Below are 27,441 nucleotides of genomic sequence, written 5' to 3' on the forward strand. Positions count from 1 at the left end.
TTAGAGATTGGGTTTGTTCCCATACTTGACAAGCATGATGAGACTCAAAAACAACATGATATATGTTAAGGGGCGTTTAGGACTAAGATAATGTTGAATTTTGACCAACCTATCATTGGACCTGCTTAATTTCAGTGCTAAGCCTTGAAGATGGGAGGCAAAACTTAGATTGGAATCAATTTTAATACCAAGATACTTGATAAAGTTCACAAAATCTACTTTTTTACCTCTTAATCTAAAATTTAGGTGCTTTTTTATTTTTGTCTGACTTTATTTAAAGATAATAATTTTAGTTTTTTTGGAATTACGTGAAAATCTATTGGGTAGAAGCCTCTGGAGTAGATTTGCTAAGTCATGGTGAATATAATTATTTATCTTTTTAAGTGATTTGTTTATTAGAAGCAGGTTGGTGTCATCAGCGATGTGGTAAGCAGTGGAAAACTTCAGAGAGGTATTAAGATCATTAAAAAAGAGAAGGAAAAGCAGTGGTCCTAATGCAAAGTCTTGTGGGACATCATTTGTTGATTTTATTAATTCAAATTCTATCCTATTAATAAAAACAAATTGTGTTTTATTTTGAAGATAAGAAGAAATCCATTGGAGTGATGTGTCCTGATACTATAGTACTCTAACTTTCTGATTAGAATGGAATGATTAACTGTATTAATGGCTTTCTGAAGATCAACAAAAACACCACATGCAAACAATTTATTGTCCAAAGCTGTTCAAATTTTTTCAGTTATATCAATTAGTGCATAAGTTGTTGAATGATTGTTTCTAAACCCATTCTGATTTTTATAAAGACACTTGAAATTTCCAGAAAGTTGCAGAGTCTTTTGTGCAAAGCTTTCTCAAACAGTTAGCTTTTATTTGAGAGAAGAGTGATTGGGCGATAATTAGAGTAATCAAGTAGAGAACCTTTTTTATGTATTGGTGTCACTTTAGCTATCTTAAGGAGATCTGGGAAAATTCCATTTCTAAATGAGTTATTTATCATTATGGATAATGGCTTTGAGATTATGTTTGGAATAAGCTTGAGAAATACTGTGGGAAGGGTGTTTTAGCCCAGACTTATTTTGTTTTGAAATTTCAATTTGAGACTCGACACCTCAACTTTAGTCACTGACTCAAAGAAAAAAGAACTTTCAATAGGATTTTTTAGAGTCTCTAAAATTATATTTAGGGATAATTTTTTTGTTTATCAGATTATCATGGATAGTAGCAAAGTAATTATTAAAAACATTATCAATGTTAGTTGGATCAGAGATGACTTTATAATTTATTTTGAGGTTAAAAGAGTTATTGTGTGTTGTAGGTCTGATGTTTATAATTTCTTTTATTCTTTTCCAAGTCTTTTTAATGCTGTTTAAGTTGTTGTTGAAAAAGGAAATGGTTTAGATTTAAGTTTACCTTGTTTGTTTGTTAAAACTTTGTAGGAAGCATGTCTGTTAAGAACTTTTTTAAATGTATTTAAAAAACTTATCATAGATATATATATCCTTGTCTTTTATTTGTACCTTCCACTTCTTAATAGATATGTTTTGTAAGTTTTTGAAGCATCTTCAAGAGATTTTTATATTCTTTTTTTTAAGGGTTATACCAGGAATACAGAGGAAATGGACTATGTGGTCTGAAATAGAAATTGTTAGACTGCCAGAGATTGTTTCAGGAGAATAGGAGTTTATAAAAATATTATCAATGAGATTTTTGGTGTTTGAAGTTATACGTGTTGGAAGAATGTTTGGAGATAATTAGAAACTATGGTAGATTCTCTAAATTAATAAAGTCCATGTTGAAATCACCCATTAACATAATGTTTTTTTTTTCATAACTTAAATTCGCAAGTAAAAGAGTTTAATGGTTTGTGATGAATTCTTTTGGATTTAAAGTTTGTTGACGAAATAAGCATAAAGTTAAGATTACAGCTTAGATGCAGAAGAGCCCCACCTTATTTTGACTCACTAGGGCAATATTCAGTGTTAAATCCATTTAAGTTATATCAGTTGTATTTGAGTCTTTCATATATAAATTTGATTTGGCAATTCCTATCACCATAGGGGAAATGTTAAGAGTACCAATAAGGCTACGGAGATTGTCGATATGTTGTGGTAAGGAAGCAATATTGAGATGAAGATATATACCAGTATAAGGATTTAAAGAATTATTGAATTCAGTAACATTAAGATATTTAATAGTTGGATTATATACTTTATTCTTATCTCTATATAGACTTTTTAGGTAAGCAGAAGATTCAAGAGATTTTAATAACTTTAGTGGAAGATTCTTGCATGAAAGTGTAAGCTTATGTTCTTGATCGGAAAGGCTACTAAATGGTATATTTTTGGAAATACAGTCAGAGTAATACCATTCTAAAGAGTCATGAGAGATAATGTCATATGTATGCTTATTGGTTAAATATGCGACACATTACAAACATTTATTGACATATGTTTTGAATTTTAAAGCACATGAATGGTATATGAAGAACATAAAAAGTTCTTACAAAAGTAATAATGTTAATAATATTCCTACCCAACAGTTGCAAAGGTAACAATTGACCACCATAAGCTTGTGCCGAATCCCTGAATGAAAATCTTGCTAAAATCGTTGTTTTTTAAGGATTCCTAAAAATAATTGCTACTGGTAACAACTAGGGCAACTGAAATATGCAAATGCATTTTTATTTTAATAAAAACTTATTGGAAGAGTGAGATTTTTTATTGGATGAAAGAAAAAGTTTTGAGACTTTATACGGCTACATAATGAACATGTTAACTGCATATACTTACAAGTTTATAGCTAATCAAAAAAATATTAGCATAAAACAATATTCTTGAAAGCTATTTCTTAATATTTCGTAAAACAAATTTACTTTTACTAAGTTGGGCCTAATTTCAACTACCAGTCCAAACTACCGACTAGAAAGTAAGACCATTCACTAACTCGTACTATTTTTTTAAGTTTCTTCAACAAAAAACTTAACTCAATTAAAACTTTTATTTTGAGTTACATATAAAGACATGTAATAAAAAAAACTTTGAAAGCTGGGAGAAAACTTACCCAGATGGTTAGGTCAAAGGAAATAAAAAAAACGATTTCTCGTTTTAAAAAAATATCAATTACTTTATCAGTTGATCGTACATAGAAATTTACTTTTTTTTAGTCGTTTGAAATAAAAATAAGCATAGAAATATTTTATAGTGTAATAGAGGTTATTAACATCATTAAATATAAATAGACTTTTAACAACAACAACAACAACAATAACAACAACAAAAACAACAACAACAACAAAAATAAAGCAAATAGTATTAAAATAGTATAGTAACAATAACCATAAAAGTAATTTTATTATCAATGCATTTATTTGAAAAGAGATATTTTAAGTAAAAGTCTTCTGCTTCTTTGTATTTTAAAATGTTTCTTTGTATATTTATTTTTTAATTGTATGAACACTTTAAATATACGAAAAGTCGTAAACTTTTTTTGTTACAATCTATATTTACAACTCTGTTTAAAATCATTAAACTGTTTGTATGAGTATAAATCTTATGCAAAAATAAAAATATTCATTGAAGATACTCTAAGTTTAAGCAATTATCTGAGATGCCTATAGTTCACTTTTACTCAATTTAACTTTAATCATTATTAAAATTAATATAATATTCAGAAGGTTCATAATTTGGAATTGCTTTACGATTTTCTTTTAAAACGTTTATGAGTTTATCTTATCCTTTATCTTTAGGAAGTTTAAGGAGTATATTAACATTATTTATATATATATTTTTTAATTTCAGTTAATTCAAAACAGAAATTTTTAAATTAGTCAAATGTTTATACATGTAAATGAGATTAGGAAGTTTATTTATAATTCAAAGGTGGAGATAAAAATTTGGAATTTTTTTTTTTCATTATCAAAGATGAAAAAGGACGTAATTCGAAGAGTAAAAAGTGACCAAAAATCCAAAATCGGTCTTCACACACATTTAAGAGCCAAACATGATTTAATTTTATAAAAAAGAGATGCCGGTAATAACTTTTATGACTTTGGTTCAAAATCTGATACTCATCCAAATTGCTAAATATTTTACTTTATTTACTCATCCCATCACTAAATATTTTAAAATCACTTCAAAAGACTCTCCTGAAGTAATCTTAGCTAAAATGACAGATCTGGATTCCATTTAGAATTTTTATAAGATCCGATGATCATTAAAAATAAATGAAAGCCTTAAACTTAATTGATGAACTTTCAAAATCCGTTACTACAATAGAAAAAAGTTAATATTATTAGTAAAACTTCTCTATAGTTAGTAATGAAAGAAATATTAGAACATAAAATAATGGAAAAGTTTTAGTATTACTTTTGCTGAGTGGAAATGCTCAAGGAACCGGTGATACAAAAGTGTGAACCTTTATATCCAAAATTTTGAAATTTGTACGACTCCAGATTGAGCAAAGTTAAAAAAAAATTAGACAAAATGGCGCCGAATTCTCAAGCAAGATGGCAAATGGAGCAAAATGGCTTTTAATATAACAACTCAACAAAAATCTAATAATTGGGTAAAAAAAAATCTGTAAATACATTTTGTATTTTAAAACACCATTTGTTTTAATTTTTAATATTATTAACACAATATCATACGCAAAAGTTTATTTTTGTGCTTAAAAAAAATACCTTGGTTATTCGAAATAGAAGGTATTACGTTTTGTGTTTACTTTAGTTGGAGTAGTAGTTTTTTTAAATTTTATAAAATTGAAGGCAGAAATTGCATAATAGTCATCCTGCCCCGGTCACGTGACCAGATGACAAATTTATGAACTTTTTGTTTTAATTTTTATTAGAAATTTCTTTACTTGCAAACTAAAAATGCAAAAGAAACAAAGCAACCGGAATAGACGATATTATTAGCAACATTATAATTAACTACCAAAACGAGCTTAAAGTTCCTTTATTTAAAATATTTAAACACTCCTTAAAGGAAGGTATTTTTCCTGAAAAACTGAAAACTGCGAAAGTAAAACCTATTTTTAAGTTAGGAGATACAAGTGAAATAGGCAGTTACAGACCAATATCAACGCTTTCTACATTCTTTAATATATTTGAGTGAATTATGCACAATAGAGTATATACTTTTTTTTAAGAAAATAATTTAATTTACTCCAAGCAATTTTGCTTTCAAAAAAATACAGCAACTGAACACGCAATCCTTCACCTAGTTGATGAAATAAAAAACTCTTTTACAAACGGAGAAGTTACTTTAGGTGTATTTATAGATCTCTCTAAGACTTTTGATACAGTCGATCACAAAATATTATGATCAAAGCCTAATATGCATGGCATAAGTTGTAGAACGAACAAATGGATAGAAAGCTACTTAGACAAACGTGTGCAATCTATATACTATGGAGATAATAAACTCTCTAATCCTTCTATATTAAAGTGTGGTGTTCCTCTGGGTTCAATACTTGGGCCATTGCTTTTTTAATATGTTAACGATCTCTATCGGGCATCAAAAAGAATTTCAACTATAATGTTTGCTGATGATAGCAACTTTTTTATCTCCGGAAAAATTATAAACGAACTGTGCGTAAAAATGAATCAAGAATTAGAAAAAATTTCTGGATGGTTTAGGGCAAATAAACTTTCTATTTACTTAAGTAAAGCAAAGTTTTCTTTATTTCATCCTTCTTATAAAAAAAAAAGTCGAATCTTCTCTTCCAAAATTGTTTTTTGAAAATAGAGAAGTAAGTAGGGATAATGTTACTAAATTTTTAGATGTTTTCATTGACAAAAATCTAAATTGAAATAAACATATCGCAAGTTACCCGCGTTCTTCCTACAGTTCGTATTACAGAAGTTTGTTTATTATTTATGTTTGTGATTTTTTACATTTATATGTATTTTCAATCTTAACGAATCTTTATTATGTAATCACGAAAATGTATACTATGGAACAAAAATAAATTAAAAATAAATAAAATTCACGCTGTCTCGCAATAACTCAAGGCTTTCAAAACATTTGCCATCTTGCCCCGTCTTCACCTAAATCTAGAATTTGGAAAAGAATATCGGTTAATCTCAGATTCTAAAACTTAACGGAACAGCCTATTAGCAACGCTTTAAAGTTCTTTTATAACTTAAAATCATGCATTAAAAAACTATTAATTTAATACTAACTACCAATTTTACAGACACCAAGTTTGAAACATTAATTGCTACCATCTCAGTACTTTTGCCGGTAAACTTAGCAGTTGAGTCACTTTTTTAGCAGTATAGTCACTTTGTTGAAAAAAAGCTTGCTTATTTATCTTTTTGTTATTGTAAATACAATAATTAAATAAATAAGCAGCCGTGGCTCAGTAGTTTGCTTTAGAAGCAAGAGTTCCCGGATTTGAACCAAGCTCTGGGCTATTTTGCACCATTAGTAAGAAAGGAGGCGTGAATATCCTACTTAAATGCACCTCCGCGGTGCTCTGTGACAAGACTGTTAGGTCTTCTTGGGGTACCTAAAACAAAAATTAAAAGAAAAACTTAGGTTTAAAATTAAGGTGAAATTAAGTCATCACTGATCAAAGAATTTCTTAGTACTTTAAAAAAGTCTATAACTGCGAAAAGAACGGAACATGTCAATTTAATTTCTCATCTGCATAAAGCTCAAGAAAATGATATTAGGAAAAAAACTTTTAAAATATCACATACCACGCGTAGATAAAGCGAGTATTTTCAATTCACGGTCGGACATTATAAATCAAAAAAAGCTTTGGATTCTATGTAATGCTCCTGAGGTAGAAGCTTAGGAAATCTCTTACTTTGAGGTTAGTGAATTGGAAACTAATGAATGAGTAAATTTTGAGAAATTAATTAAAAAAGATGTTTGCGAATTTTGTAATTGTCAATAAACAATCATAAAACGTTTTTTAATATTTAAATATATATATTTTAATATTTAAATATATATATTTTAATGAAAAATGAATATGTTCGGCAAGATAATACAGTATGTAGAGACTACCGTCAATTTTCAAACTTGAAGGCAAGTCTAACTCTTCTATTAACTCTTTTGTGTCTATATTTAATATTTGTAAACAGTAAAAATAAACATGCTATACGAAAATGGTGTATTAGAGATATGAGGCATCATATTTTCACCCCATTAGTATGTAATATCTGGCAGATAAATGAATAGAGAAAGTGCCTCTTTTTTTTAAAAAAAAAGAAATACCAATAATGGCGGACACAAAGATTGCATGACTTTTGCAGTTTTTTTCCTAGAAATTTAAAAGTCTGATTTTATTGCTTTGCAAAAGTTAAAAAATCCTAACCATAATTTAAAATTACCACAGGTGCATTCTATAAGAAAAATAGATACGAATAGAGTGCTCAAACACTTAAAAATCTTTAAGATATCAAAAATTATCAACAAATAAGCTAGGACCATATTTTTTGGAAATTCGCTAAAAATTTGTACTAAATATAATGCTAAAAATTAGTTTAAAGTACAGAGGGCATCATATTTTCACCCTGAAACTGTATATATTTTGAATCTAAAATAGATTCTTTCTGTTGACCAGCCTTGTACCCCTTCTTCATCTATTAGGCTGGCGCCGATGTATTTTTAATACACTGTTTCCAGTTTAGGATGTTGAATGCTGGATCTTCTTGACTCAATGCATTAATTTTGCTTGTGTCTCTATTTTTATGACTAGGTAACTCATTCTATTATTTGATATTATCTCCTAATTAGGGTACAGCTCTAAAACTTAGTTTTATGGCTTTGAGGCCGGATGGTAGTCAGATTTCTCGAACTCTGTGGTTGCTCTCAAAGAGGCTGATTCCATCAACAGCTGAAAAATACCAAAGTATTACCAATGCCATGTTGCCCATGGATGGTGTCTCTGTTTGTACTTTTGGTTTGCATTACTGAGGCCTTATTTGGAGCCGTTTGTTACGGTTTAGAGATTATTATTAGTAATGCGGCAATTGCTAGGGCTATTAAACAGTGTTTTGAGTCAGTGTTCACTATCTATGCTTTGAGTCAAGTTCTCCAACAATTTTAAAAATGAACAAAGTACCAAAAACTATGAAACACAAAAAATCATCAACACAAAGTTCTCAAACCTATCATTTGAGTTATAGTATCAACAGACCTACTTCCTCTTTGTGAAAGTAATTTGAGTTAAGCTGAGTTTAGCTGTTCTCGCTATTCTCAGGTCATGAAATCTCGTATCTCATCTCAAAAATTAGACTCTCATGACATCTTGAGAATCTTTAATAGTATTAATAACAAGGCCAAATCTTTAATACCACCTCTCTTGTATGGTTCAGACTTTGTCACCTCACCTAAAGAGAAAGCTGAATTGTTTGCTAAAAACTTTTCATCAATATCATCTCTTGATTCCACTAGTTGCGTTCCACCTGATATTGCTAACGACCAGGTTGATTTATTGCTTGTCATTCGTATCACTCCAGCTTCTGTTTATTAAGTTATTTCCTGCTTTGACGCTTCTACAGCTTGTTACCAGGACAACATACCGGTTATTGTTTTGCAGAAGTGTTCTCCCGAGCTGTCGTCTGTATTCTCAAAACTATTCAACAAGTGCTTATTAGAGTCTTGTTTTCCATCCTGCTGGAAAACGGCATCTGCTAACCCTATCTTCAAAAATTGTGGAGAGCAATTTGATTCGTCTAACTACCGTCCCATTAGTCTTCTTCCTATCATAAGCGAAGTTTTTGAATCTTTAATTAACAAACACTTAATTTCTCATCTTGAATGTAATAAATTACTTTCTGACCATCAATATGGAGTTTGATCTTCTCGTTCTACAGCTGATTTGCTAACAGTAATAACGGATAGGTTTTATCATGCATTAGATAAAGGTGGAGAGGTTAAGGCCATTGCTCTTAATATTTCAAAAGATTTTGATAAAGTTTGGCATGCCGGTCTTCTCCATAAGCTTTCTTCTTATGGTCTATCTGGCAATATTTTTAAGATTATTGAAACTTTTGGGGTTCCTTAAGATTTCATCCTTAGCCCGATACTCTTTTTAATTTAGATTAACGACCTTCCAGGTATTCTCACATCTAAGGTGGCATTGTTTGCTGATGATACTACCATTTATTCTTGTCGTGATAAGAAACCAACACTCTCGGATTGCTTGAAGGAGGCATTTGAGCTTGAAAAGGATCTCACTTCTGTTACAGCATGGGGCCCACAGTGGCTGGTAAACTTCGTTACAGATAAAACTCATTTTTTTTCAGCCAATCGTTATCGCAATAATTTAGATCTTCCTATATTTATGAACGGTAATGTACTCGATGAGTCATCCACTCTTCATAATGTAGGATTAACTCTAACTTCCAATCTTTCTTGGAAACCATACATCAAGTTTGTTGCAAAATTAGCATCTGATAAGTTTGCATCGCTTTATCGACACTTTCTTACTTCGAATTCTATTTTTTATCTCTATAAATCTCAAATCCGGCCATGTATGGAATACCGTTGCCATATCTGGTACGGATCTTCTAATGATGTCTTTCCTCTCTTAGACAAGGTGCAAAAACGCATTGTAAGCATAGTTGGACCTGCTCTTGCAGCCAACCTTCAACATTTATCACATCGTCGTGATGTTGCTTCTCTTTCTAATTTTTAAGAATACAATAATCGACACTGCTCTAAAGAGCTAGCATTTTTTGTGCCATCTACTAAAATTCACTCTCGTGTTACTCGTCATTCAATTAAGTCTCATCCTTTTTCTGTGACTGTTCCTAAGTGCTCCAAAACTATTATTCGTCTGGTTTTTTTCCTCGAACTTTACTTCTTCTAAATTCGCTTCCTTCATCTTGTTTTCCTGATTAATATAATTTGCAATCCTTTAAGTTGTCTATCAATTGTTATCTTGCTCTACAATCTTCATCTTTTTTAATTCCAAATTTAATTAGTAGTTGCTTGCAGCTTTGTTGGAAGCAAAGATTTTCTGTTCTAGTAACTTCCAAATTTAATTAGTAGTTGCTTGCAGCTTTGTTGGAAGCAAAGATTTTCTGTTCTAGTAACTTCCAAATTTAATTAGTAGTTGCTTGCAGCTTTGTTGGAAGTAAAGATGTTTAAAAAAAAAAATCATAGACATTATATATCTTTAAAAAAAATTAAATTATTAATAATGGCGGGCATAAACATCACATGATTTTTGTGAAAAAAATAATTTTAAACAAAAATCAGACTTAGAAATAATTTGGTGCTATAAATAATGCTAATCAAGACTTGAAACTATCAGAAATGCATTCTGTAAGAAAAATTGATACAAATGCAGTTCTCAAAGTATAAAAATCTTTAAGATATCAGAAATTATAGACCGATATAAATAAAATATAAAATTTAAAAAAATAGTCAATGTTAGTAAATGACATTCTATATATAACTTTTATATGAAAATCTTCAAAACAATTCCTGCAAATAAACTTATTGCATTTTTCACAAAAATTTAAAGTTTATGTATCTTTCAATTTTCCAGAATAATTTTTTTGGTAACCAGAAGCACTGCATCTTTAACGCTGAGGGTGACAGCTGACAAAAAAACGTTTTCCTTTCATTCTGACCTTAATGGAAATTGGTTTTCAAACCTTTGGTGGTCGATTTCCTTCCAAATCATTGAGATAATTAACCAGCAAATGTACATGCTCGATTCGAAAAGTTTTATGACATCTTCGGTTTGTCTTTTTATCTGGGCGAATATTGAAGTATATTGCTTAAGCGTTAACAACACACAATTCTAGAAATCTAAAAAAGACAATCTTTTACCACTTAATTGATTTTCAACCAACAGAGTAGTAGAAAAGACGTTGGTTACATCTATCAACTCAATTCATAAAAAAATTATTTTGACATTATGTCAGGTTTCTCAACAGACTCTTGATTTCCAACAGAACTCCAGCTGTTATAAATGATATAGAAGTCTTTAATTATAATCGTTTTGTAAAATCCATGACAAAATATCGTCTATTTTGATTTCTTTTTTCTTAAAGTTCAAAAGTTGTTGCAACGTTGTGAATTTAGTGTAGACTGCATTATATAATATATGATTAAAATGCTCATTTACTTTGTTAGTACAAAAAGTCGTTACAAGAAAAGTCAAATAAAAACAACTATTTGATATAGTTGTTCCCATGACTCGTTTTACGTGTGTTTGTTTGCCAGTATATAAAAATGGACAATTTGTAGACGCTCCTTGAGAGGATAGAGAGTGCTGAAGACGCTTCATTAGCCTCCATAATCCACCTTTTATATATACTTATTTCTCTTGTTAAGAGTTTTTTTTAAAGACGTTTGAATAACGCTGCTTGATGGCAAATTTAGATATAAACATTGTTTTAGTTAATTTTAACAGTCGCATTGCAAAAGTTGCTAATTTATAGTTATTAAAACTTATTTCTTTATTTATAGTTAATAAAAAGTATCTATAGTTATAAAAATTTATTAGTTTAATTATAGTTATTAAAAAGTAGTAAAAATTGCTGATTTAAATTATAAAAACATTTATTTCGAAAAAATGTGAAAAAACAAGTTTTTTAATCTATTGTTAAAAAAAAAAAAAAAAAAGTAATAATCAGAAAGTTTAAAATAATTCAAAAGGTACATATTTTAAATTAAAGTTTCTTTCTTATTATATTATAAATAAATAATGTTGTTTATTATTGTTTTTAATGGCAAATAGCAAATAAAAAAAAAAAGACTTACTACTAACCATACGAGTAACGAGAAAAGCAAAATAAATCCCATAGCAAATGATGCGATTGGAATGCTTTTTTTAATAGATTCTAAAATTTTACGCGATACTGTAATTTTGTTTTTATTAACAATAACTCCAACATTTGGTGAATATATAAAAAAATCTTGCTTAACATTTTTACTTTTCAAAATATTTTCATCTGCTATAATTAAAATGGGAAACCATATTCCATTTTTTCCTGTATAATTTTCGAACTCTTTATTAGCATGACTTCTTTTTTTTAAACTTTTATAAAAATTATCTTGATCAAATGTTTTGTTAATTAAATGATATTGTACTAAATCTATTGAAGGACAACACAATTCTTGTAATCGTTTGTACATAAACGGCAATATACCATCTAAGTTACCGTCGCTTTCATAAAATATAAAAGGTTTAATTGGCCAAAAAAACACTTGATCTGGTACCAGCATTTGCCCTGGCAGAATATAAAGAAAAATCAAGCACACTGTTTGCTTTTTAAACATTTTTTTAACAGCTTAGGTTGTGGAGTTTTTTAAAATAATTGAAATATTTATTGCTTCTGTCACGTTCTTGTTTTAACAATGATAAATTTTCATGATTAGCTGTAAAACAAAAATGACTTTCGAGAGGAAAATGATTTTTATTTTATTTTTGCGGAAATATTTATACCAATTTGTATAAAAATAGTTAAGCTCATAAATTTACTATAACAATTTAAATGCTAATGCTCATTAATATTAAAAAACGAAAAATGCAAGTACATAGTTTTTAAATATTTATGTTTTGCATATTTTATAATTTGCCTTGTATACACTTGCAATCAATAGTCTTTTAAAAAATTAAAACTTAACGTTTAAATATTTATAAAGAAAATGAAATTTGAAACTGAGGTTTTAACTTTCTAATACAAGTATGAAAAATAATATGAAATTAATTAAATTGTGAAAGTTAATTAAGGACGCGAAACTTTTGTCTATATTATTTCCAGACTTTATTATTTTGTTGATTTAACACCAAAACTCTAGAGTTTTTTTAAATGGTTATGGTACGTATTGAAATATGCATTAAAAGTCTCTCCAATTCTAAGTCTTCCAATTAGAAATTCTATTTAGTTAAAAGAAATTCGTAACTCTTGTTTTTATGTGTGTCTGTATATAGGGTAGATTAGGGTATTTATGAGCACCTTAACCAAAAATTGGAATAATTTCAAAAATAATTAAGCTGGATCCAAAATTTTTGCGAATAAACAATATTTAGGGATCCCTTCTCATGATCCACTCAGATATTTGGGCACCCGAAATTTTTTCTTAAAAACACAGAGGTTTTAAAAACGTCACAAAAACGCTCATATTACCCATTTTGTAAAAAAATACCAACTTGACAACTAGAACTAATTTTTGGAATGTAATGATTTGTTTTTAACAAAACTTATCATTAAAAGATCAAATTTTAAGCCACTTTTTGTTGAAACAATACTACTATGTTTTCCGCAAGAAAAAAAAAAAAAAAATTGTTCGTATTTTTTTCAATTTTATCAACTCAAAGCTTTGAACGATAAAAATTCAATTTTTTTGAATTTAAATTACAGAAAAATATTTAGTATTGTTAAAATATTAAAAAGTTTTACTATATTTTATTTTTATTCAAAAAACCAATTAAAACCACTGCTTTTTTAAACTTTAAACTAGGCAATTTCAATGAAAATCACTGGGTAATTTGAGCATGCTCATATTACACAAAAATGGCATCTTTAAATAAAGTCAAAACTAAATAGTTCTATGCATTGTTTTTCAAGCCAAAAAGGATTGGATATTTAGCTAACATATTTTTTTTTATGAAAAAATTAATTTCATTATTTTAGCACCAAAATTTCGCGCCACAGACATATTCATGCGTGATGATATTATTTTAAAAAAACAAAAAATTTAACAGCGTTTTAATTAGATGATACCCGCTAATTACTTCATATAGATTTACGCTAATTGCACTGATTCCTGTAATCACTACATAAAGTCGAATCAAAAAGTACATAGCAACTTTAACTTCACTGCTTACATCTAAGAAATCTTTAAGTATGCTCATATTACCAAGGTGCTCATATTACCCTAATCTACCCTCTATATATATATATATATATATATATATATATATATATATATATATATATATATATATATATATATATATATATATATATGATTGTAACTTTTACTCAATTAAAGCGTAATATATAACCTATATGCTTTGTTAGACTAAATAAATATGTCTATCTTTTTACATATTTCAAAAGCACTTGGTTCAGATTCTCAAAGACACTTGGTTGCTTGATTTATGCACTGCTTTAAGAACTTGTTCAGGGAGTTTCTAGTCTCAATCGTTCCTGGTTTAAAAAAACTAAAAAAACGCTTTTAAAGACAGGTCGGGTATGTAAATGGGAAGGCTGCTATTTTAAAAACTATTTATCCATCCAAAAGAAAAAATGCGTCCTTCAAGCATACTTTAAAAACAGTAACGGCAACAGCAATATCGGAGTCTGAAACAGAATATCAAGGGTCTGAGATTCAGAAGAACAGTCCGAAAGTACCAGCAAAGTACTAGTAACTAAAGCTAAACAAAAGCTGCAAACAAATAAATAATATTTTTGAATATTTAAAAAAATTAGTAATATCAAACATCAGTTTATTACAAAACTAACGTAGTCCTTTACGACAAACAGCTCAAGAAGAATTTCAAAAATGGTGAAAATGTGATTACTGAAACACCAGAATGGCGATATGATATTAAATTTCTATTCTATTTAACTCAGGTATTCCTATATAGTTTTGAAGAATCTGGAGTATTTTTTATAGTTAAGATTTAAAAAATGCCTAATTTTAACAGGATTAGCTGAAGTTATATTTATTTTTATCTTTTAAGGTATATAGATTATGAAAAGAAAGATGAGATGCGCTAGTTTTACATTTGTACATAAAACAAAGTATATTAAAAATATTCACCTAATAAATATTAAGAGTTTTCATTTGAAATAATAATGATTTGGAATGACCAAACCTTATTGGTAGTTTGGCATGAGCTACCTTATTGATAGCATTATTCCACATTTTTTGGAATTTATTTTTATTTTTTGTTACTCCACCTGCCTTTCGAAGAATCCCTTAAACTAATGCTTTAATTCCAGTATTTTTAAGTATTTTTTTGATATAAGAACGCAAAGTCTTGAATTTTCTTACTAGATCTCATTGGTTTCACTCATTGGTTCGGATTTCTCGCTATTGAATTAAGAATTACTTTTACCTTTTTGGAATTATGAAATGTTATCTTTCTTCCACTTCCAGTTTTTCTTTCGAAACTTTGATTAGTCTTGAACTTGGTTACAATATCAATGACGAACTAAACTTGTTTGCAATATCGACGATGACTGTAGATTTTGGGACATTGGTACGTTTAGCAGTCAAGCAATATGAAATCGCTGGATTTTTGAAATAAAAATTAACTTTTTTTTTTCAAATATCCAGCAATTTCATATTGCTTGACTTTTGAAACAAAAGTGATGTAAAAAAAAAGTGAGTTTTCAAAAAAATAACTTTTTTTCGCACCCTAATTTGTTTCCGAAAAATTTTGCAAATCATTGATTTGTAAAGAAAAGTTTATCAACACAATTAAAGTTAAAGAAGTAACGTTTAATTAAAAAAAATAAAATAAAAAAAAGCATTTGTGGTTTTAGAGAAATCTTAATTTAAAGTTGAGCAGATTTTTCTGTGTCCACACAATAATTATGATATATATTTCCAATCAATGTTTCAGGTGGGCTATCGTCAGCGCCAAATACCCAGCAGACAAATAAGATGACTGTACAAGTAAATAGAGTAAGCATCTTGGAGAGGTGGACTTAACAGATATCAACTTCCTAGTGATCTTTAACTAGTTACTGATAATCCATAAATTCCTTTTATGTCTAGATCAAGGAGTGCACGTATGTATTACTATGGCAACAAGTATAAGCCATTAAAGCACCCAAACTGACAATGCCTTCAAGTGTTCTTGAAACGATGATCACCATAAAACATATAGTAAGTATTGCTTTGGTATTGGGGACAAATTACAAAGAACAGTGATGCCATAAGCCGGCAGAAATGTATTTAAATTTGCAAGCTAATATGCGTAAACGCAACTTTTTTATATTATTTATATTGACTTTAATTCTCTTAAAATACCAACCTTTAAAAAACCTATACCTAATAAACACTTTCAAGACAATCCACAAAAAAGCTTCCTTTGTCTAAATAAAAACAGGTTCCATGTAGCTACTGCTATGTGAAGGTTTAAAACAATTAACAAGGTGAAGCTTCTTTATTTTTCTTTCTTTCTTACAAAATAAAACAGAAGTCTCATAGGAGCACTGCTTAACAAGCTTTGAAGCGGAGTTATTGGCATTTTATAAGGTCTTTGCCAAGCCAGTATATGTTGCAATGAGTAAATTCAATCAGGTCTCAATTGCAGAAGTAAAATACCGTTACATCTGCGGCTCAACACTAGGCATTCTTGTGTTTCACGTCATTCAATAAAGTCTCAACCTTATACTGTGACTGTTTCTGAGTGCCCCAAAAAATCCTATTCCTCTTTTTTTATTCTCGAACATCAGTTCTTTGGATTTCGCTTCCTTAATTTTATTTTCCTTTTTTATATTATTTAAAAATTTTTAAGTCGTCTGTTAATTATTATCTTGCTCTAAAAACTTCATCCTTTCTCTTACAGTAACTTCCAACTCTAATAGTGGTTATTTACAGCCTTGCTGAAAGTGAAGATGTCGAATAACAAAAAATTTTGTAACCACATTTACATAACGGGAAAGTACTAAGGCGCAGCTCACAACAAATGCAAACTCAGGTCGATCGATTACAAAAATAGAACTAACGTTCCAGTTATTTTCCGCAGCCTATGACGTTACTATGATCATCTTACAATGAAAGCTTTTAACACGGCTTCTGAAGGCAAGATAAGCTGAATTCCTATCTGCATGGAAAACCACACGTTCTTCGACAATAAATTGTCTTTTATCAACTCTCTCCAATTAATGCATAACTCACTTGATCATCTTTCGAATAAAATTAAGCTTGAAGACTTGATAATAATCAAAAAGAGATTAAAATATACTAAGCCTATACTCTTACGTAGCAAGAGAGTTTACTCTTATGAGTACGTTGATAGCTTCGGCAGATTTAATGAGACTCAGCTCCCACCTTTAGAGACTTTTTAATCTAAATTGACAATAAATTGAATTGCTTAAGACTCTCAGCGTTCACAACATGTTTGGAATATGTTTAGAACGCACTCAACTGTATAAGCTTTGGTGACATTCATGATGTATATTTGAAAACGGATATGACGCAATAAGCTGATGTGTTTAAAAAGTTCAGAAAAACATTAATGGATCACTATGGTCTTTGCTTTACTTTTTTTTCTACTTCAGCTCTGCTGGGACGGCTTGTGACACTTTACGAAAAGGAAAAAAATCAATCTTGAGCCTCTCACATCGATATGTACCTCTTTTTTGAAAAAAACTACGTGGCATCAGTATATTTTTAAAACGCTTAAAAAAACAAACAACCTATACCGCCCTGACTATGAGTCCTGACTGACAGTGCTAAGTCAACTAGCTACATTATATATCTGAATGGTAACAGCTTCTATGGCTATTAGATGATGCAGCATAAACATGTTGGTGAATTTGAGTACGTTCAGTCACAGCTAGAAGAGTTCTTAGGAAAGGTGGGCAATGTCTTAGAAGACTTTGTTTTTGAGTTTGATGTTGTGTACCCCGAGATCTTACACAACACTCGCAAAAAATTTCCAATCTCTCTCAAAAAAGTGGTTGTATGTGAAAATTGGCTGAGCGAGGACCAGCAAATTCTAGTTAAAAAGCTCAATCCCAACTTCAATAAGAGCTCTAAACTATTAACTAATTTGCGTCATAAGAAGCAGTACGTTGTCCTTTTCAGGAATCTGAAACTATATCGTTAGCTATTTTTTGTTTAGCTCGTTTGTTTCACTGTTTAATAACATTTACAATTTAAAAGTATATAAATAAATTCATTAGCGAGATAAGAAAAAGACGTTAGTCTGCCTTTTCACCAAGCCCTAATTGTATGTATTTACAAAAACCGTAACATGTACACTTTACTAATAATTATTTGAAAAATATAAAAGTAAAATAAATAAAAGTTGTGTCTAGTTAGAAAAAAAATCATACAAAAATTTTACAATTTTTTTGAAAAATTGAAAAAATACAAATTATTACAAAAAATTATTAGACTTATTACGAAGCGTTTGCTCTCATTGAATTGTTTCCAAGACTTTAACCTAATCAACAAGGATTACTTGCTTTAAACATTTAAGCGTTTTCCAAAGCAACTTAGCGCTCAAAATTGGGGTTTAGAACCTAGTATTTTATCAACCAGCCAATTTTGACTACTTTCTTTGCTGTACTCTATGCATCCTTTTAAACACGTCTCATTATTCTAATGATAACAAAATATGTAAACAATGCCTGCTTTTATTTTTATTATTATTGTTATTATTGTTATTATTATTATTGTTATTATTATTATTATTATTATTATTATTATTATTATTATTATTATTATTATTATTATTAACTTTAATTCATTAAGATTCAAAATTTCAAATAAATAAAAAGGAAATAAAACATTTATAACAAAAAAAAAGGAAGTTTGGAGTACTAGTAAAATAAAAATTTTTTAGAAACAATCATACAAACACAAAATTAAAAGGTAAAAATTGAATATAACAAGAAGTATTTTTATAAGAAATAAATAAATATAAGAATAAATATCTAAAAGTTTAAGACACAAATATTTTAGAAACTATTATACAAAATACTAAATTATAGTATAAAAATATCATATACTATAGAAGAAATATATAGGTACTCACTTATTCTATTCTCACATCTTATTCTCACATTTCTAAATACACATTTTTTTTAAATATTTTATTGTTGCAATTGTTTATATTTCAGATTTATAAAGATTCAGATTAAGATCAAGAATAAATATAATCAAGAATGAAGAAAAAAAACAAGACAACAAAAAAACTAGTAAAAAACAAGTGATTATTATTTTTTTTTTTTATTCCGGTGTCCCAAGAAGTCCTCACGGTCTTATCAGAGAGCACCGCGGATGAGTATTTAATTGGAAGTTCAAGCCTCCTTCCTAACCGATGTCGCAAAATATGCCCAGAGGTGGGGTTTGAATCACGGATTTTTTGTTTCTGAGGCAAGTTCGCAACCACTGCGTCACGGCTACTCTTCTATTTAAAAGTTTCAGATTAAAGTCTAGTTCTTTGTGAATTATCAAAAGTTTGTGGGCGGATCTAGGGGATATCCTGTGTTGCCTAGGATTCACCCATAATAATCAAAGAAATTATAAAAAATTCCGTTTCATAATATACAAAATACTAAACTTAAATTTATAGCATACTAATATGTATGTATGAGTTCTTTAAAAGAATAAATATTGCCTTTATAAAAAAACATTGACGGCTATAAAAATGTTAGACTTAGCTCTCCTCCGTCATGATTCAAAACGCCGCTATAAATCAAAATTCTTTTTTTAAAGTAAACGGAACCGAAAGAACCCTTTTAATCATTCGTTACTGCAATGTATTTATTTTGGTTGCCGTAATTAAGGCCAAAAAATTCCTATTATTTCAGGATTCATTTGACCCAAATTTCCGGTAGGCAACAAAAAAAAGTTACAGGAACGTTTGATCAAAAGGGTTCTCTCGGTTCCGTTTATTTATAAAAATGAATCCTTAATTATTTTAATAACGCCTTAATTATTTGTATAAAGCCTTAAGTATTCGAATAAATTGAAGTTTATCAAAAATTAGCTCTAGTAATTTTTAATAGAAATTTTATTTTTGTTTGCAATTATGGATTTGTTGCTATCCAATGCCATTAAAGCCAAGCATTTGCCTAATATTACGACTTACAAAGTGAAGCTTCGTAATAATCTCAAAGAATTAAATTCAAAGTTTCCTGTTGTAAACAAAGATTTTCTTTCTTTGAGAAATTCTGAAATGGAAGCTTTTATTCTCATGCAAAATGAAAATGAAGACTATATTGTTTTAAAGTATGAGATTAAACTTAATTTTAATTAACTTAATTAAAATTAATTGCAGAAACAATAAATTTCCTTCTTTTCTTAGTTTAATTCCATTATCTATAGTGTTAAATAAACAAATTCGGTCTATTTATCCTGAATATGGGCTTGAAAAATACAAAAAGTTAGTTAATGTAAGTATATACCCACGTAGAATAAAACAAAAAACAAGTTAAGAAATTCTGAGCATTTTATGGTGTAATACTGATTGTTGCTCTCTTTCCAAGAATAAAGACATGTGGTCACCAAATCATTTTGTCCGTATTGTGAAAAGAGAAGCTTTATGCTCAAAGAAATTTGTCAATAGTGATTTAAAAAGAGGATTGTGTTCAGCTTTGTTGAGTGTTCTACTGCATTCTTCTGTTACCACTAAGGTTCCTAATTTATCTTGTCAACCTCCTAAAAATCTATTTTCAAATAAAAAATCGTTAATTCAATCTCGCATAAAGTTTTTCATAGATAATGAAACAAAGATTATAGATGTAAATATTGATATTACTCCTAATCCAATCTGTATTCCTTGTACATCAGATCAGTCTTTAAGCCTTCCTTTTATGTTTCTACTTACTATGAGTGCGGTAGAAATCTATCTGCTGGCAAAGATGATTCAATGTTATTAGATCTAGTTAATAAAATATTTATTCCTGACTTGTCTTTTGTTTTTCATGCTTCTGGTGAAAAGAAAAAAGATCAAATGGCTACTTGAACATTCCTGGTTTGCTCACTCACAGATTGAAGATGGAGCATACTGCCTTCCATGTACACTGTTGTTTAGCAGAATTCCAAATAATACCACAATAATCAACTTTATTTGAAAACTTTTTACAATATGGGGTAATGCAACTCGTGCTTATATGGATCACAATAATAGTTGTTGACTTCATCAAATATCAATGCATTGTCTTAACATGCTTCAATCCAGATCTATTTCATAAAAAAAGTTTGATTGAAGTTGACATGGATAATTTAAAAGAAAAAACTTATTATCAAAATAATATTATTATTAATTATTATTTCGATTACTTATTGAGTAATCGAAATAAATTAATTCCAATTATAAAGACAATTATTTTTCTTGGCCGCAACGATATTCTTTTCGAGGTCATTTTGATGACCGTAAGTATCATCCAGAGATAGGAGAAACATGTAAAGACAACATTGGTATAGACAACTTTGTAGTGCTTTTAAATTTTTGTGTTGAGGCAGGTGATAAAGTTCTTTATCACCATATTTGTTCTGCTCCTAAAAATGTAACCTATATATCTAAAACCACACAAAACGAACATACTAAATGCTGTGGAAAAACAATCGAAGAAGTTCTAATTAAGTTAAATTAAAAAGTCAGGTTATTTTTCTATCTTGTATGATGGAGCCTCTAATTGTTCTAATATTTAACAGCTATCTCTAGTTATAAGATACATTGACTGTGATAATATTATTTGTGAAGACTTTCTACGGTTTATTGAATGTAAACCTGGTACAACTGGTGTACAAAACATAATTTCTGCAATTGATGATCTTGAACTTGGTATCCAAAAATGTAAGAGTCAAGGATATGATGGTGCTGGGGCAATGTCTGGTAAATTAAAAGGTATTTTATCTAGAAATAAATTTATCAATTCAAAGGCTATTTTTGTTCACTGTGCATACCAATAACTTAACTTAGTTGTTAGTAAATCATGCAATGTTCTAGATAAAGTTAAAGATATATCATATTTTTTTAACTTATCACCTAAACGTGCCAGCTGTCTCAATAAATTCATTTTTCCTAGTCAAGCAAAATTAATTGATACATGTCGAACTAGATGGGTTCAGAAACTTAAAGGTCTGGATGTTTTTTTGGATAACTACGTATCCGTTTTTCATTCAATGGAAGTAATGGCATACCACGAAGGTTAAAGTTATAATATTGATACTTCCTCAAAAGCTTCATTTTTTAAATCTTATGATAAATTTTTCTTTTATTTTAAGTTTAGTTTTAACAAAACAAATAATGGACTATTTCTATGCCATCACTATTGTTCTCCAAACTAAAGCATTTGATATATTACAACAGTGTAATGAAATAAAATATTTAAAAACTCAAATTTTAGATTAAAAAAAATATTGATGTCTATCATAACAAATGGTACTTAGTTGCTCTTGATCTAGCTGAGACTCTTGATGTTTCTGAAGTTAAACCAAGGCTCTGTGGCGGACAAATTTACTTGGATAATTATCTCTATGACACAGTTTCAGCTTATTCCAACTATTCCATCATATCTTCTCTTTTAGATCATTTAATTAATGAATTAGAACATAGATTTGAGGAAGTTGAGATGATTGTTTACAAAGCTTTATCTGGTATTCCTGCAGCTGTTGCAAAAAAAAAAATAAAGAAAGATGTTTTTGGAAGTTAGATTTTATGGAATTATGCTGAATTAGATTTGTGGGAAACATTTTGGAACAATCAATCTGTGATCCCATTCACTGTTACAGAGACTTTAAAGTCTATTGATATGAGGGTTTCCTAAACATTAGGGAAGGTTTTTTAATAATGGCAACAATTCCAATTACTACATGTGAATGCGAGAGGAGCATTTCTGTTATACTCACACTGAAAGAGCTAAGATTTAATTCTTTAGCTCTGATGTCAATACATCAAGAAATAATTCCTGATGAAGAAAGAGTTTCAAATATTTTTTCTGTTTTAAGGGAACAACGCTTAGAGTTGGTTTTTACCTAATATTAATTTATTAATTTCTTTTTTGTATATTGACTTTATTCGTGTATTTTATTGTATATTTAAGTTTATCTTATATTTAGTAAAAAATTGAAAAACCAACATAAAAATTAAAAAAAAAAACTATTAAAAAATACGGCCTGTCTATCAAGAAAAGGAAAAAACCCAGAAACGGATGGCTAATCTAAGGCAACAATATTAATATTTTACTATAACTGCCTATTAAGAAAACGTAAGAATCCAGAAATGGAGGGCTTACCTAAAGCAACAGAACAAATACTTTACACAACTGTCTAATGAAATGAAGGGCTAATTTTAGGCCACATGACAGTTTACAGAAGGAGTGCAAAATCCTATGGCTTACCTTATTGTTGGTGCGCTTTGTTAAATAGGTTAGACAAGTAAAAAATGTCTAATTTATAAACAGAATAGCCGAGGCAACATTTTTATTAGTTTTTTTTTTACATTGGAATTGAGAAAAATGCCAAGTAAGTAATTATAAAGTACTGATGCCGGTTTCATGACGAATTGCCAAAATACAGTCCGCGATACTTTATTGCAATCTTCCACCCCCCCCCCCCTTCCCTCACTGGTCCGAAAAAAGAGTTTACAAAAAAATTTTGGCGACTATATTTTGGTAACTCGAAAAAAAACAGGCAACACCCACAAAAAATCCTCCATCTACCCCTGTTTAGTGTGTGAGAAGCGATCCACATTTCTAATAATTCTTACAGCGTGTTTTTGTTTAACTAGCAGCTTATTATTTTTAGATACATTAGTGCTCTACCAAGCAATGTTAGCGTAATTTAGATAGCGATGTGATAAGAAAAGTTAATTAATTTCAAACAAACTTGTTTTAACAATTATTTGGCTTTGTATAGGAGGCCTACATTTTTTGTGCTCCTTGCACGTTACATTTTTATCTACAACTACACCTCGAAACAACAAGGTATGCTCTCTCTTGACATAAGAGTTTTAAAAAAGCTTAGGAAGTTTATTAGGAATATCTTTTTTGCATGAAGCCAATAGATGAGGATATATTTTGTTTTTTTAAATATTTATAGAAAATCTGTTCAATATAAACCATTAGCTTAGTTTCGCAAGCTCTTTGTTTGCTGTTGCAATTAAATATTAACATCTTTATTAGAATAAAATACGTTAGTATTGTCGGCAAACAACATTGAGTTAAAGATTTTTAATTTAATTAAGTCATTTATATAAATGAGAAATAAAAGCGGTCCCAAAATGCTTTAAAATATCCCCAGGCCCCAAAAGTTCTTAATCCACAACTGGCGCTATGTAAGATCAGTAAATGAGACTCTGCTGAATTGACTGGGCATTAAAAAGTAAGCTGTAATCCGCAGTAATAAATATTTTATCTACTAACATATATTGAATTTCAAATCTAATGTTTTTTTCAAATTTACATATTTTTTGACACCAGTGTGGTGTATCGGCTGCACTAGTCCTGCCACAGCTCTGCCATTTTGCCTCAGTAATTTTTTAGGGTAGAGCGGGGTATAGAGAGACACTTAAGAAAGAAGTTGCGGATAAACTAATCATAATTCACACTGTTTTTTATAAATTTTCTAAACTTCATTAAAATAAGAAAATGAAAAAACAAAAAAATAATTTCTAAAAATGAGTTACGACAACCAAAGTAATGAAACTCTTGACCAGCAAAACTTTTACATTTTGCAAAACGGGACAGTTAAAAAGCAGCAGTTATTCTTCAATTGTAAAGCTTTGAAAATGATGAAAAATGAAGGCTATCTATTGCCTAAATATTTTCAGACATCAAACTCTCAAAAAAGTACCATACCCATAGAAACTACACGTCCTACACCCATACACCACAAAAAAAATAACAGCCAAAATAAAATTTTTTTTATGTGTTTCATTATAAAATACCTCCGCTCTACTCTAACCTATATGTTATTAAATTGGTAATTGCTTCTAAATTTGAAATTAGGCAAAAAAATTTATGGATCACATAAATTACACAAAAAATACCCTGAAACTATTCGCCAACATTTTTAATAAGCTGGCTTATTAGCAATACGCCAATGTAGAGCAAACTTAAATATGTCTTATGTATAAGCAACTTTTCTAATTTAAGTTCCTTTTTACTCACAGTTAAAACTGCATTCCGTCCCGTTTTGGATGATTGATCTTTCTTATAAAACTTCTTTGTTTACATTAAACACTATTAATAGTCGAAGTTAAGCTATAAAAACAAGAATTTCTTTGAATTTATTACTAAAATTGATTTTCTAAATAAAAATAATAATATCTTTAATCATCATTTAAAGATTAATCATCAAGCTGTAAACAGCATCACAAAATGGTAGTAATATACTCAATTATATAAAAAACTTGAAAAAAATAATTGTCATTGACAATGAAATATACTTTTATTTAAACATAATTATTATTTTTGGAAACGCTGGATTCTACTTTTCTTACATAAATGGAACATCAAATGATGTAAGGTTAAAAAGAAATGATTCATTCGAGCCAAAGTTACTTGTTCGGATTGCATTTTTGGCAAAAGGAATCTTTCAGCATTACATAGCTCCATCAGTTTCATTTTTTGGCCTAATCTTGCTTTATCACATTATTCACGTAAAGTACAAGACTATCTAAAATCAAAAGAAAAATTTAATTTGTACCAAATATGCATAATCCTGCTAATGTTCCAAAACTGCGACCAACTGAAGATTTTTGGTCTGAAATTAAAAAATTGGTCTATAATAAAAATTGGCTAGCTAAAAACCTGGATAAACTTAAAGAACGGATTAAGTTTTCAATAAAAAAAATTGTCATAAAACGCTTACATCAGCTAGCTGCTGTAACATTTACAAGAATAACAAGAACACTGTTCGTCGTCATGACATGAAAAACTGATAGTTTCACTTAACTTCATTATTGAGACTTTTTTTGTTATTATACTTTTTAAATAATAAAATTGATAATTCCGTTAAAAAGTTATATAATTTTTAAGTTTGGGTTATAAGCTACTTATTAACTACTAACTAATTTCATCTCTTCATAGTTAATAAGTTATTAACTATAAACAGTTGTAAAATCAAGACCAGCAAGATTCAGTCTCAAGAGAATTATAATTCATTAATTTTATGCACTTGTTTTTTAAAAAAACAAACACGTTTATACCCTATACATACATACACGTTTATACCCTAACCCTGACCAAATAACAAAACCGTTAAAAATCATTAATTTTTTAATAAATTTTTTGTTTGTTACTTTAACAATTAACAAATTAAACAAAATGTTTTAAACAAAAAGATATTTATGCTTAAAATTATTTTAAACAAAAAGATATTTATGCATAAATATCTTTTGTTTAAAATAATTTTTGTATGTTTTAATATCTTTTATTATTAAACTTGGAATTAAAAATATCACCATCTGCGATACATAAATATCACCCTCTGTAATACATAAATGTCACCCTCTGTGATACAAATAAAAAATCTTTTTATCAATTGGATGCTATTCTATACGTGGCTAATGCTTTTTTTCAGTTTTTAGCACCTATATATTTGTTTGAGCTATACTTTAACAATGAATTAAATGTTTCATTTTTACTTATATTAATTCTTTGTTCATTCTGAACATTCTGAAATAAAAATTGAACAGATGTTCAATTTTTTATTTTTATTTATTTTTTCATTACTTATTTAATTTTTTTTATTCGGTCTTTTACTCTTTTACAAAAATATATTTTCGTTTGTTAAAGCAAGGCAAGTTTATTGCATCATATGTAAGAAAAGTAATACTATTTTTTATTTTTTTATATATATATTTTTTCCAGCTATTAAGATGCTCCAAGAAGTTTTTACGGTCTTATTAAAAAGCGGAATAGCATAACCAAAAAGTTCACGGCCAGAGCCGGCTTCAAATCACAAACCTACAGTTTTGAAAGCAGAACTCTAACCACTACATCATGACTGCTATAATTTATGTCTTTAAAATAGCCTTTCTTGACAAGTAAGCAACGACTATTTTATTATACATCGACATACAGAACATTCGTTAGCACGATGTCTATACATTCATATGCATATATTTTTTAAAGCGTTTCGTTATATTATTTTTTCATAATTTTCATAATTCAATATCTTTGTTTGATTTTATCTTTTATTCTACATTTCCTGCATTTACAATACTACTCATATTTTTATAATTTTTTTCTTCTTTACAATACTACTCATATTTTACAATACAGTTTTTTTTTTTTTTTTTGTCATATCAACTTCATTTTTGTTTGTTTTAATGTTCATACTCAATTACTACGGTTACAAACATAATTACTTCAAGGAAAACAATATTTGTCTCTGGAATATGCGTGGGCTTGTTTTAAGAATCAGAAGTCAGAAATAAATCTTAAGTACTTTAATGTACCTATAGTAAGAACTTTTACTATAACTGTTGTATTAATTTCTTTAAGTGCTTTAATTGCTGTTGCTAGGTTTTATAATGAAGTGTAGATTTTAATTTACAAGCTAAGTTTTATCAATTATCTAACAATCATAACATTTTATTTTATTTTAATTATATATTATCGACCATAAGTATGTGTTACGTACGAAGCCTTATAACACATATGCATAATGTGAGACACTCGGCTCAAATGTCATAAGTATGTGTTACGTACGAAGCCTTATAACACATATGCATAATGTGAGACACTCGGCTCAAATGTCTTAGTTAAAATCAACCAAATGTTTAATTTTGAGCAGCCATATTGTTTAATTATGA

General features: G+C 28.8%; 1 protein-coding gene across 1 annotated transcript in view; it reads right to left on the minus strand.

Annotated features, from left to right (window-relative positions):
• Positions 1 to 12,359, minus strand: part of LOC105845232 (uncharacterized) — a 50,464-nt gene extending 38,105 nt beyond the window's left edge. Inside the window, exons 1-2 of the mRNA XM_065787151.1 lie at positions 11,736 to 12,359; positions 2,533 to 2,624 (exon numbers count right to left, since the gene is read on the minus strand). Of these exons, the coding sequence (XP_065643223.1) occupies positions 2,533 to 2,624; positions 11,736 to 12,254 (611 nt within the window). The 5' untranslated portion in view covers positions 12,255 to 12,359. The remainder of the gene's footprint in view (positions 1 to 2,532; positions 2,625 to 11,735) is intronic.
• Between the last annotated feature and the right edge of the window lie 15,082 nt (positions 12,360 to 27,441).

The sequence above is a fragment of the Hydra vulgaris genome, chromosome 01 (assembly GCF_038396675.1).
Source record: "Hydra vulgaris chromosome 01, alternate assembly HydraT2T_AEP".
Taxonomy (NCBI): Eukaryota; Metazoa; Cnidaria; class Hydrozoa; order Anthoathecata; family Hydridae; genus Hydra; species Hydra vulgaris.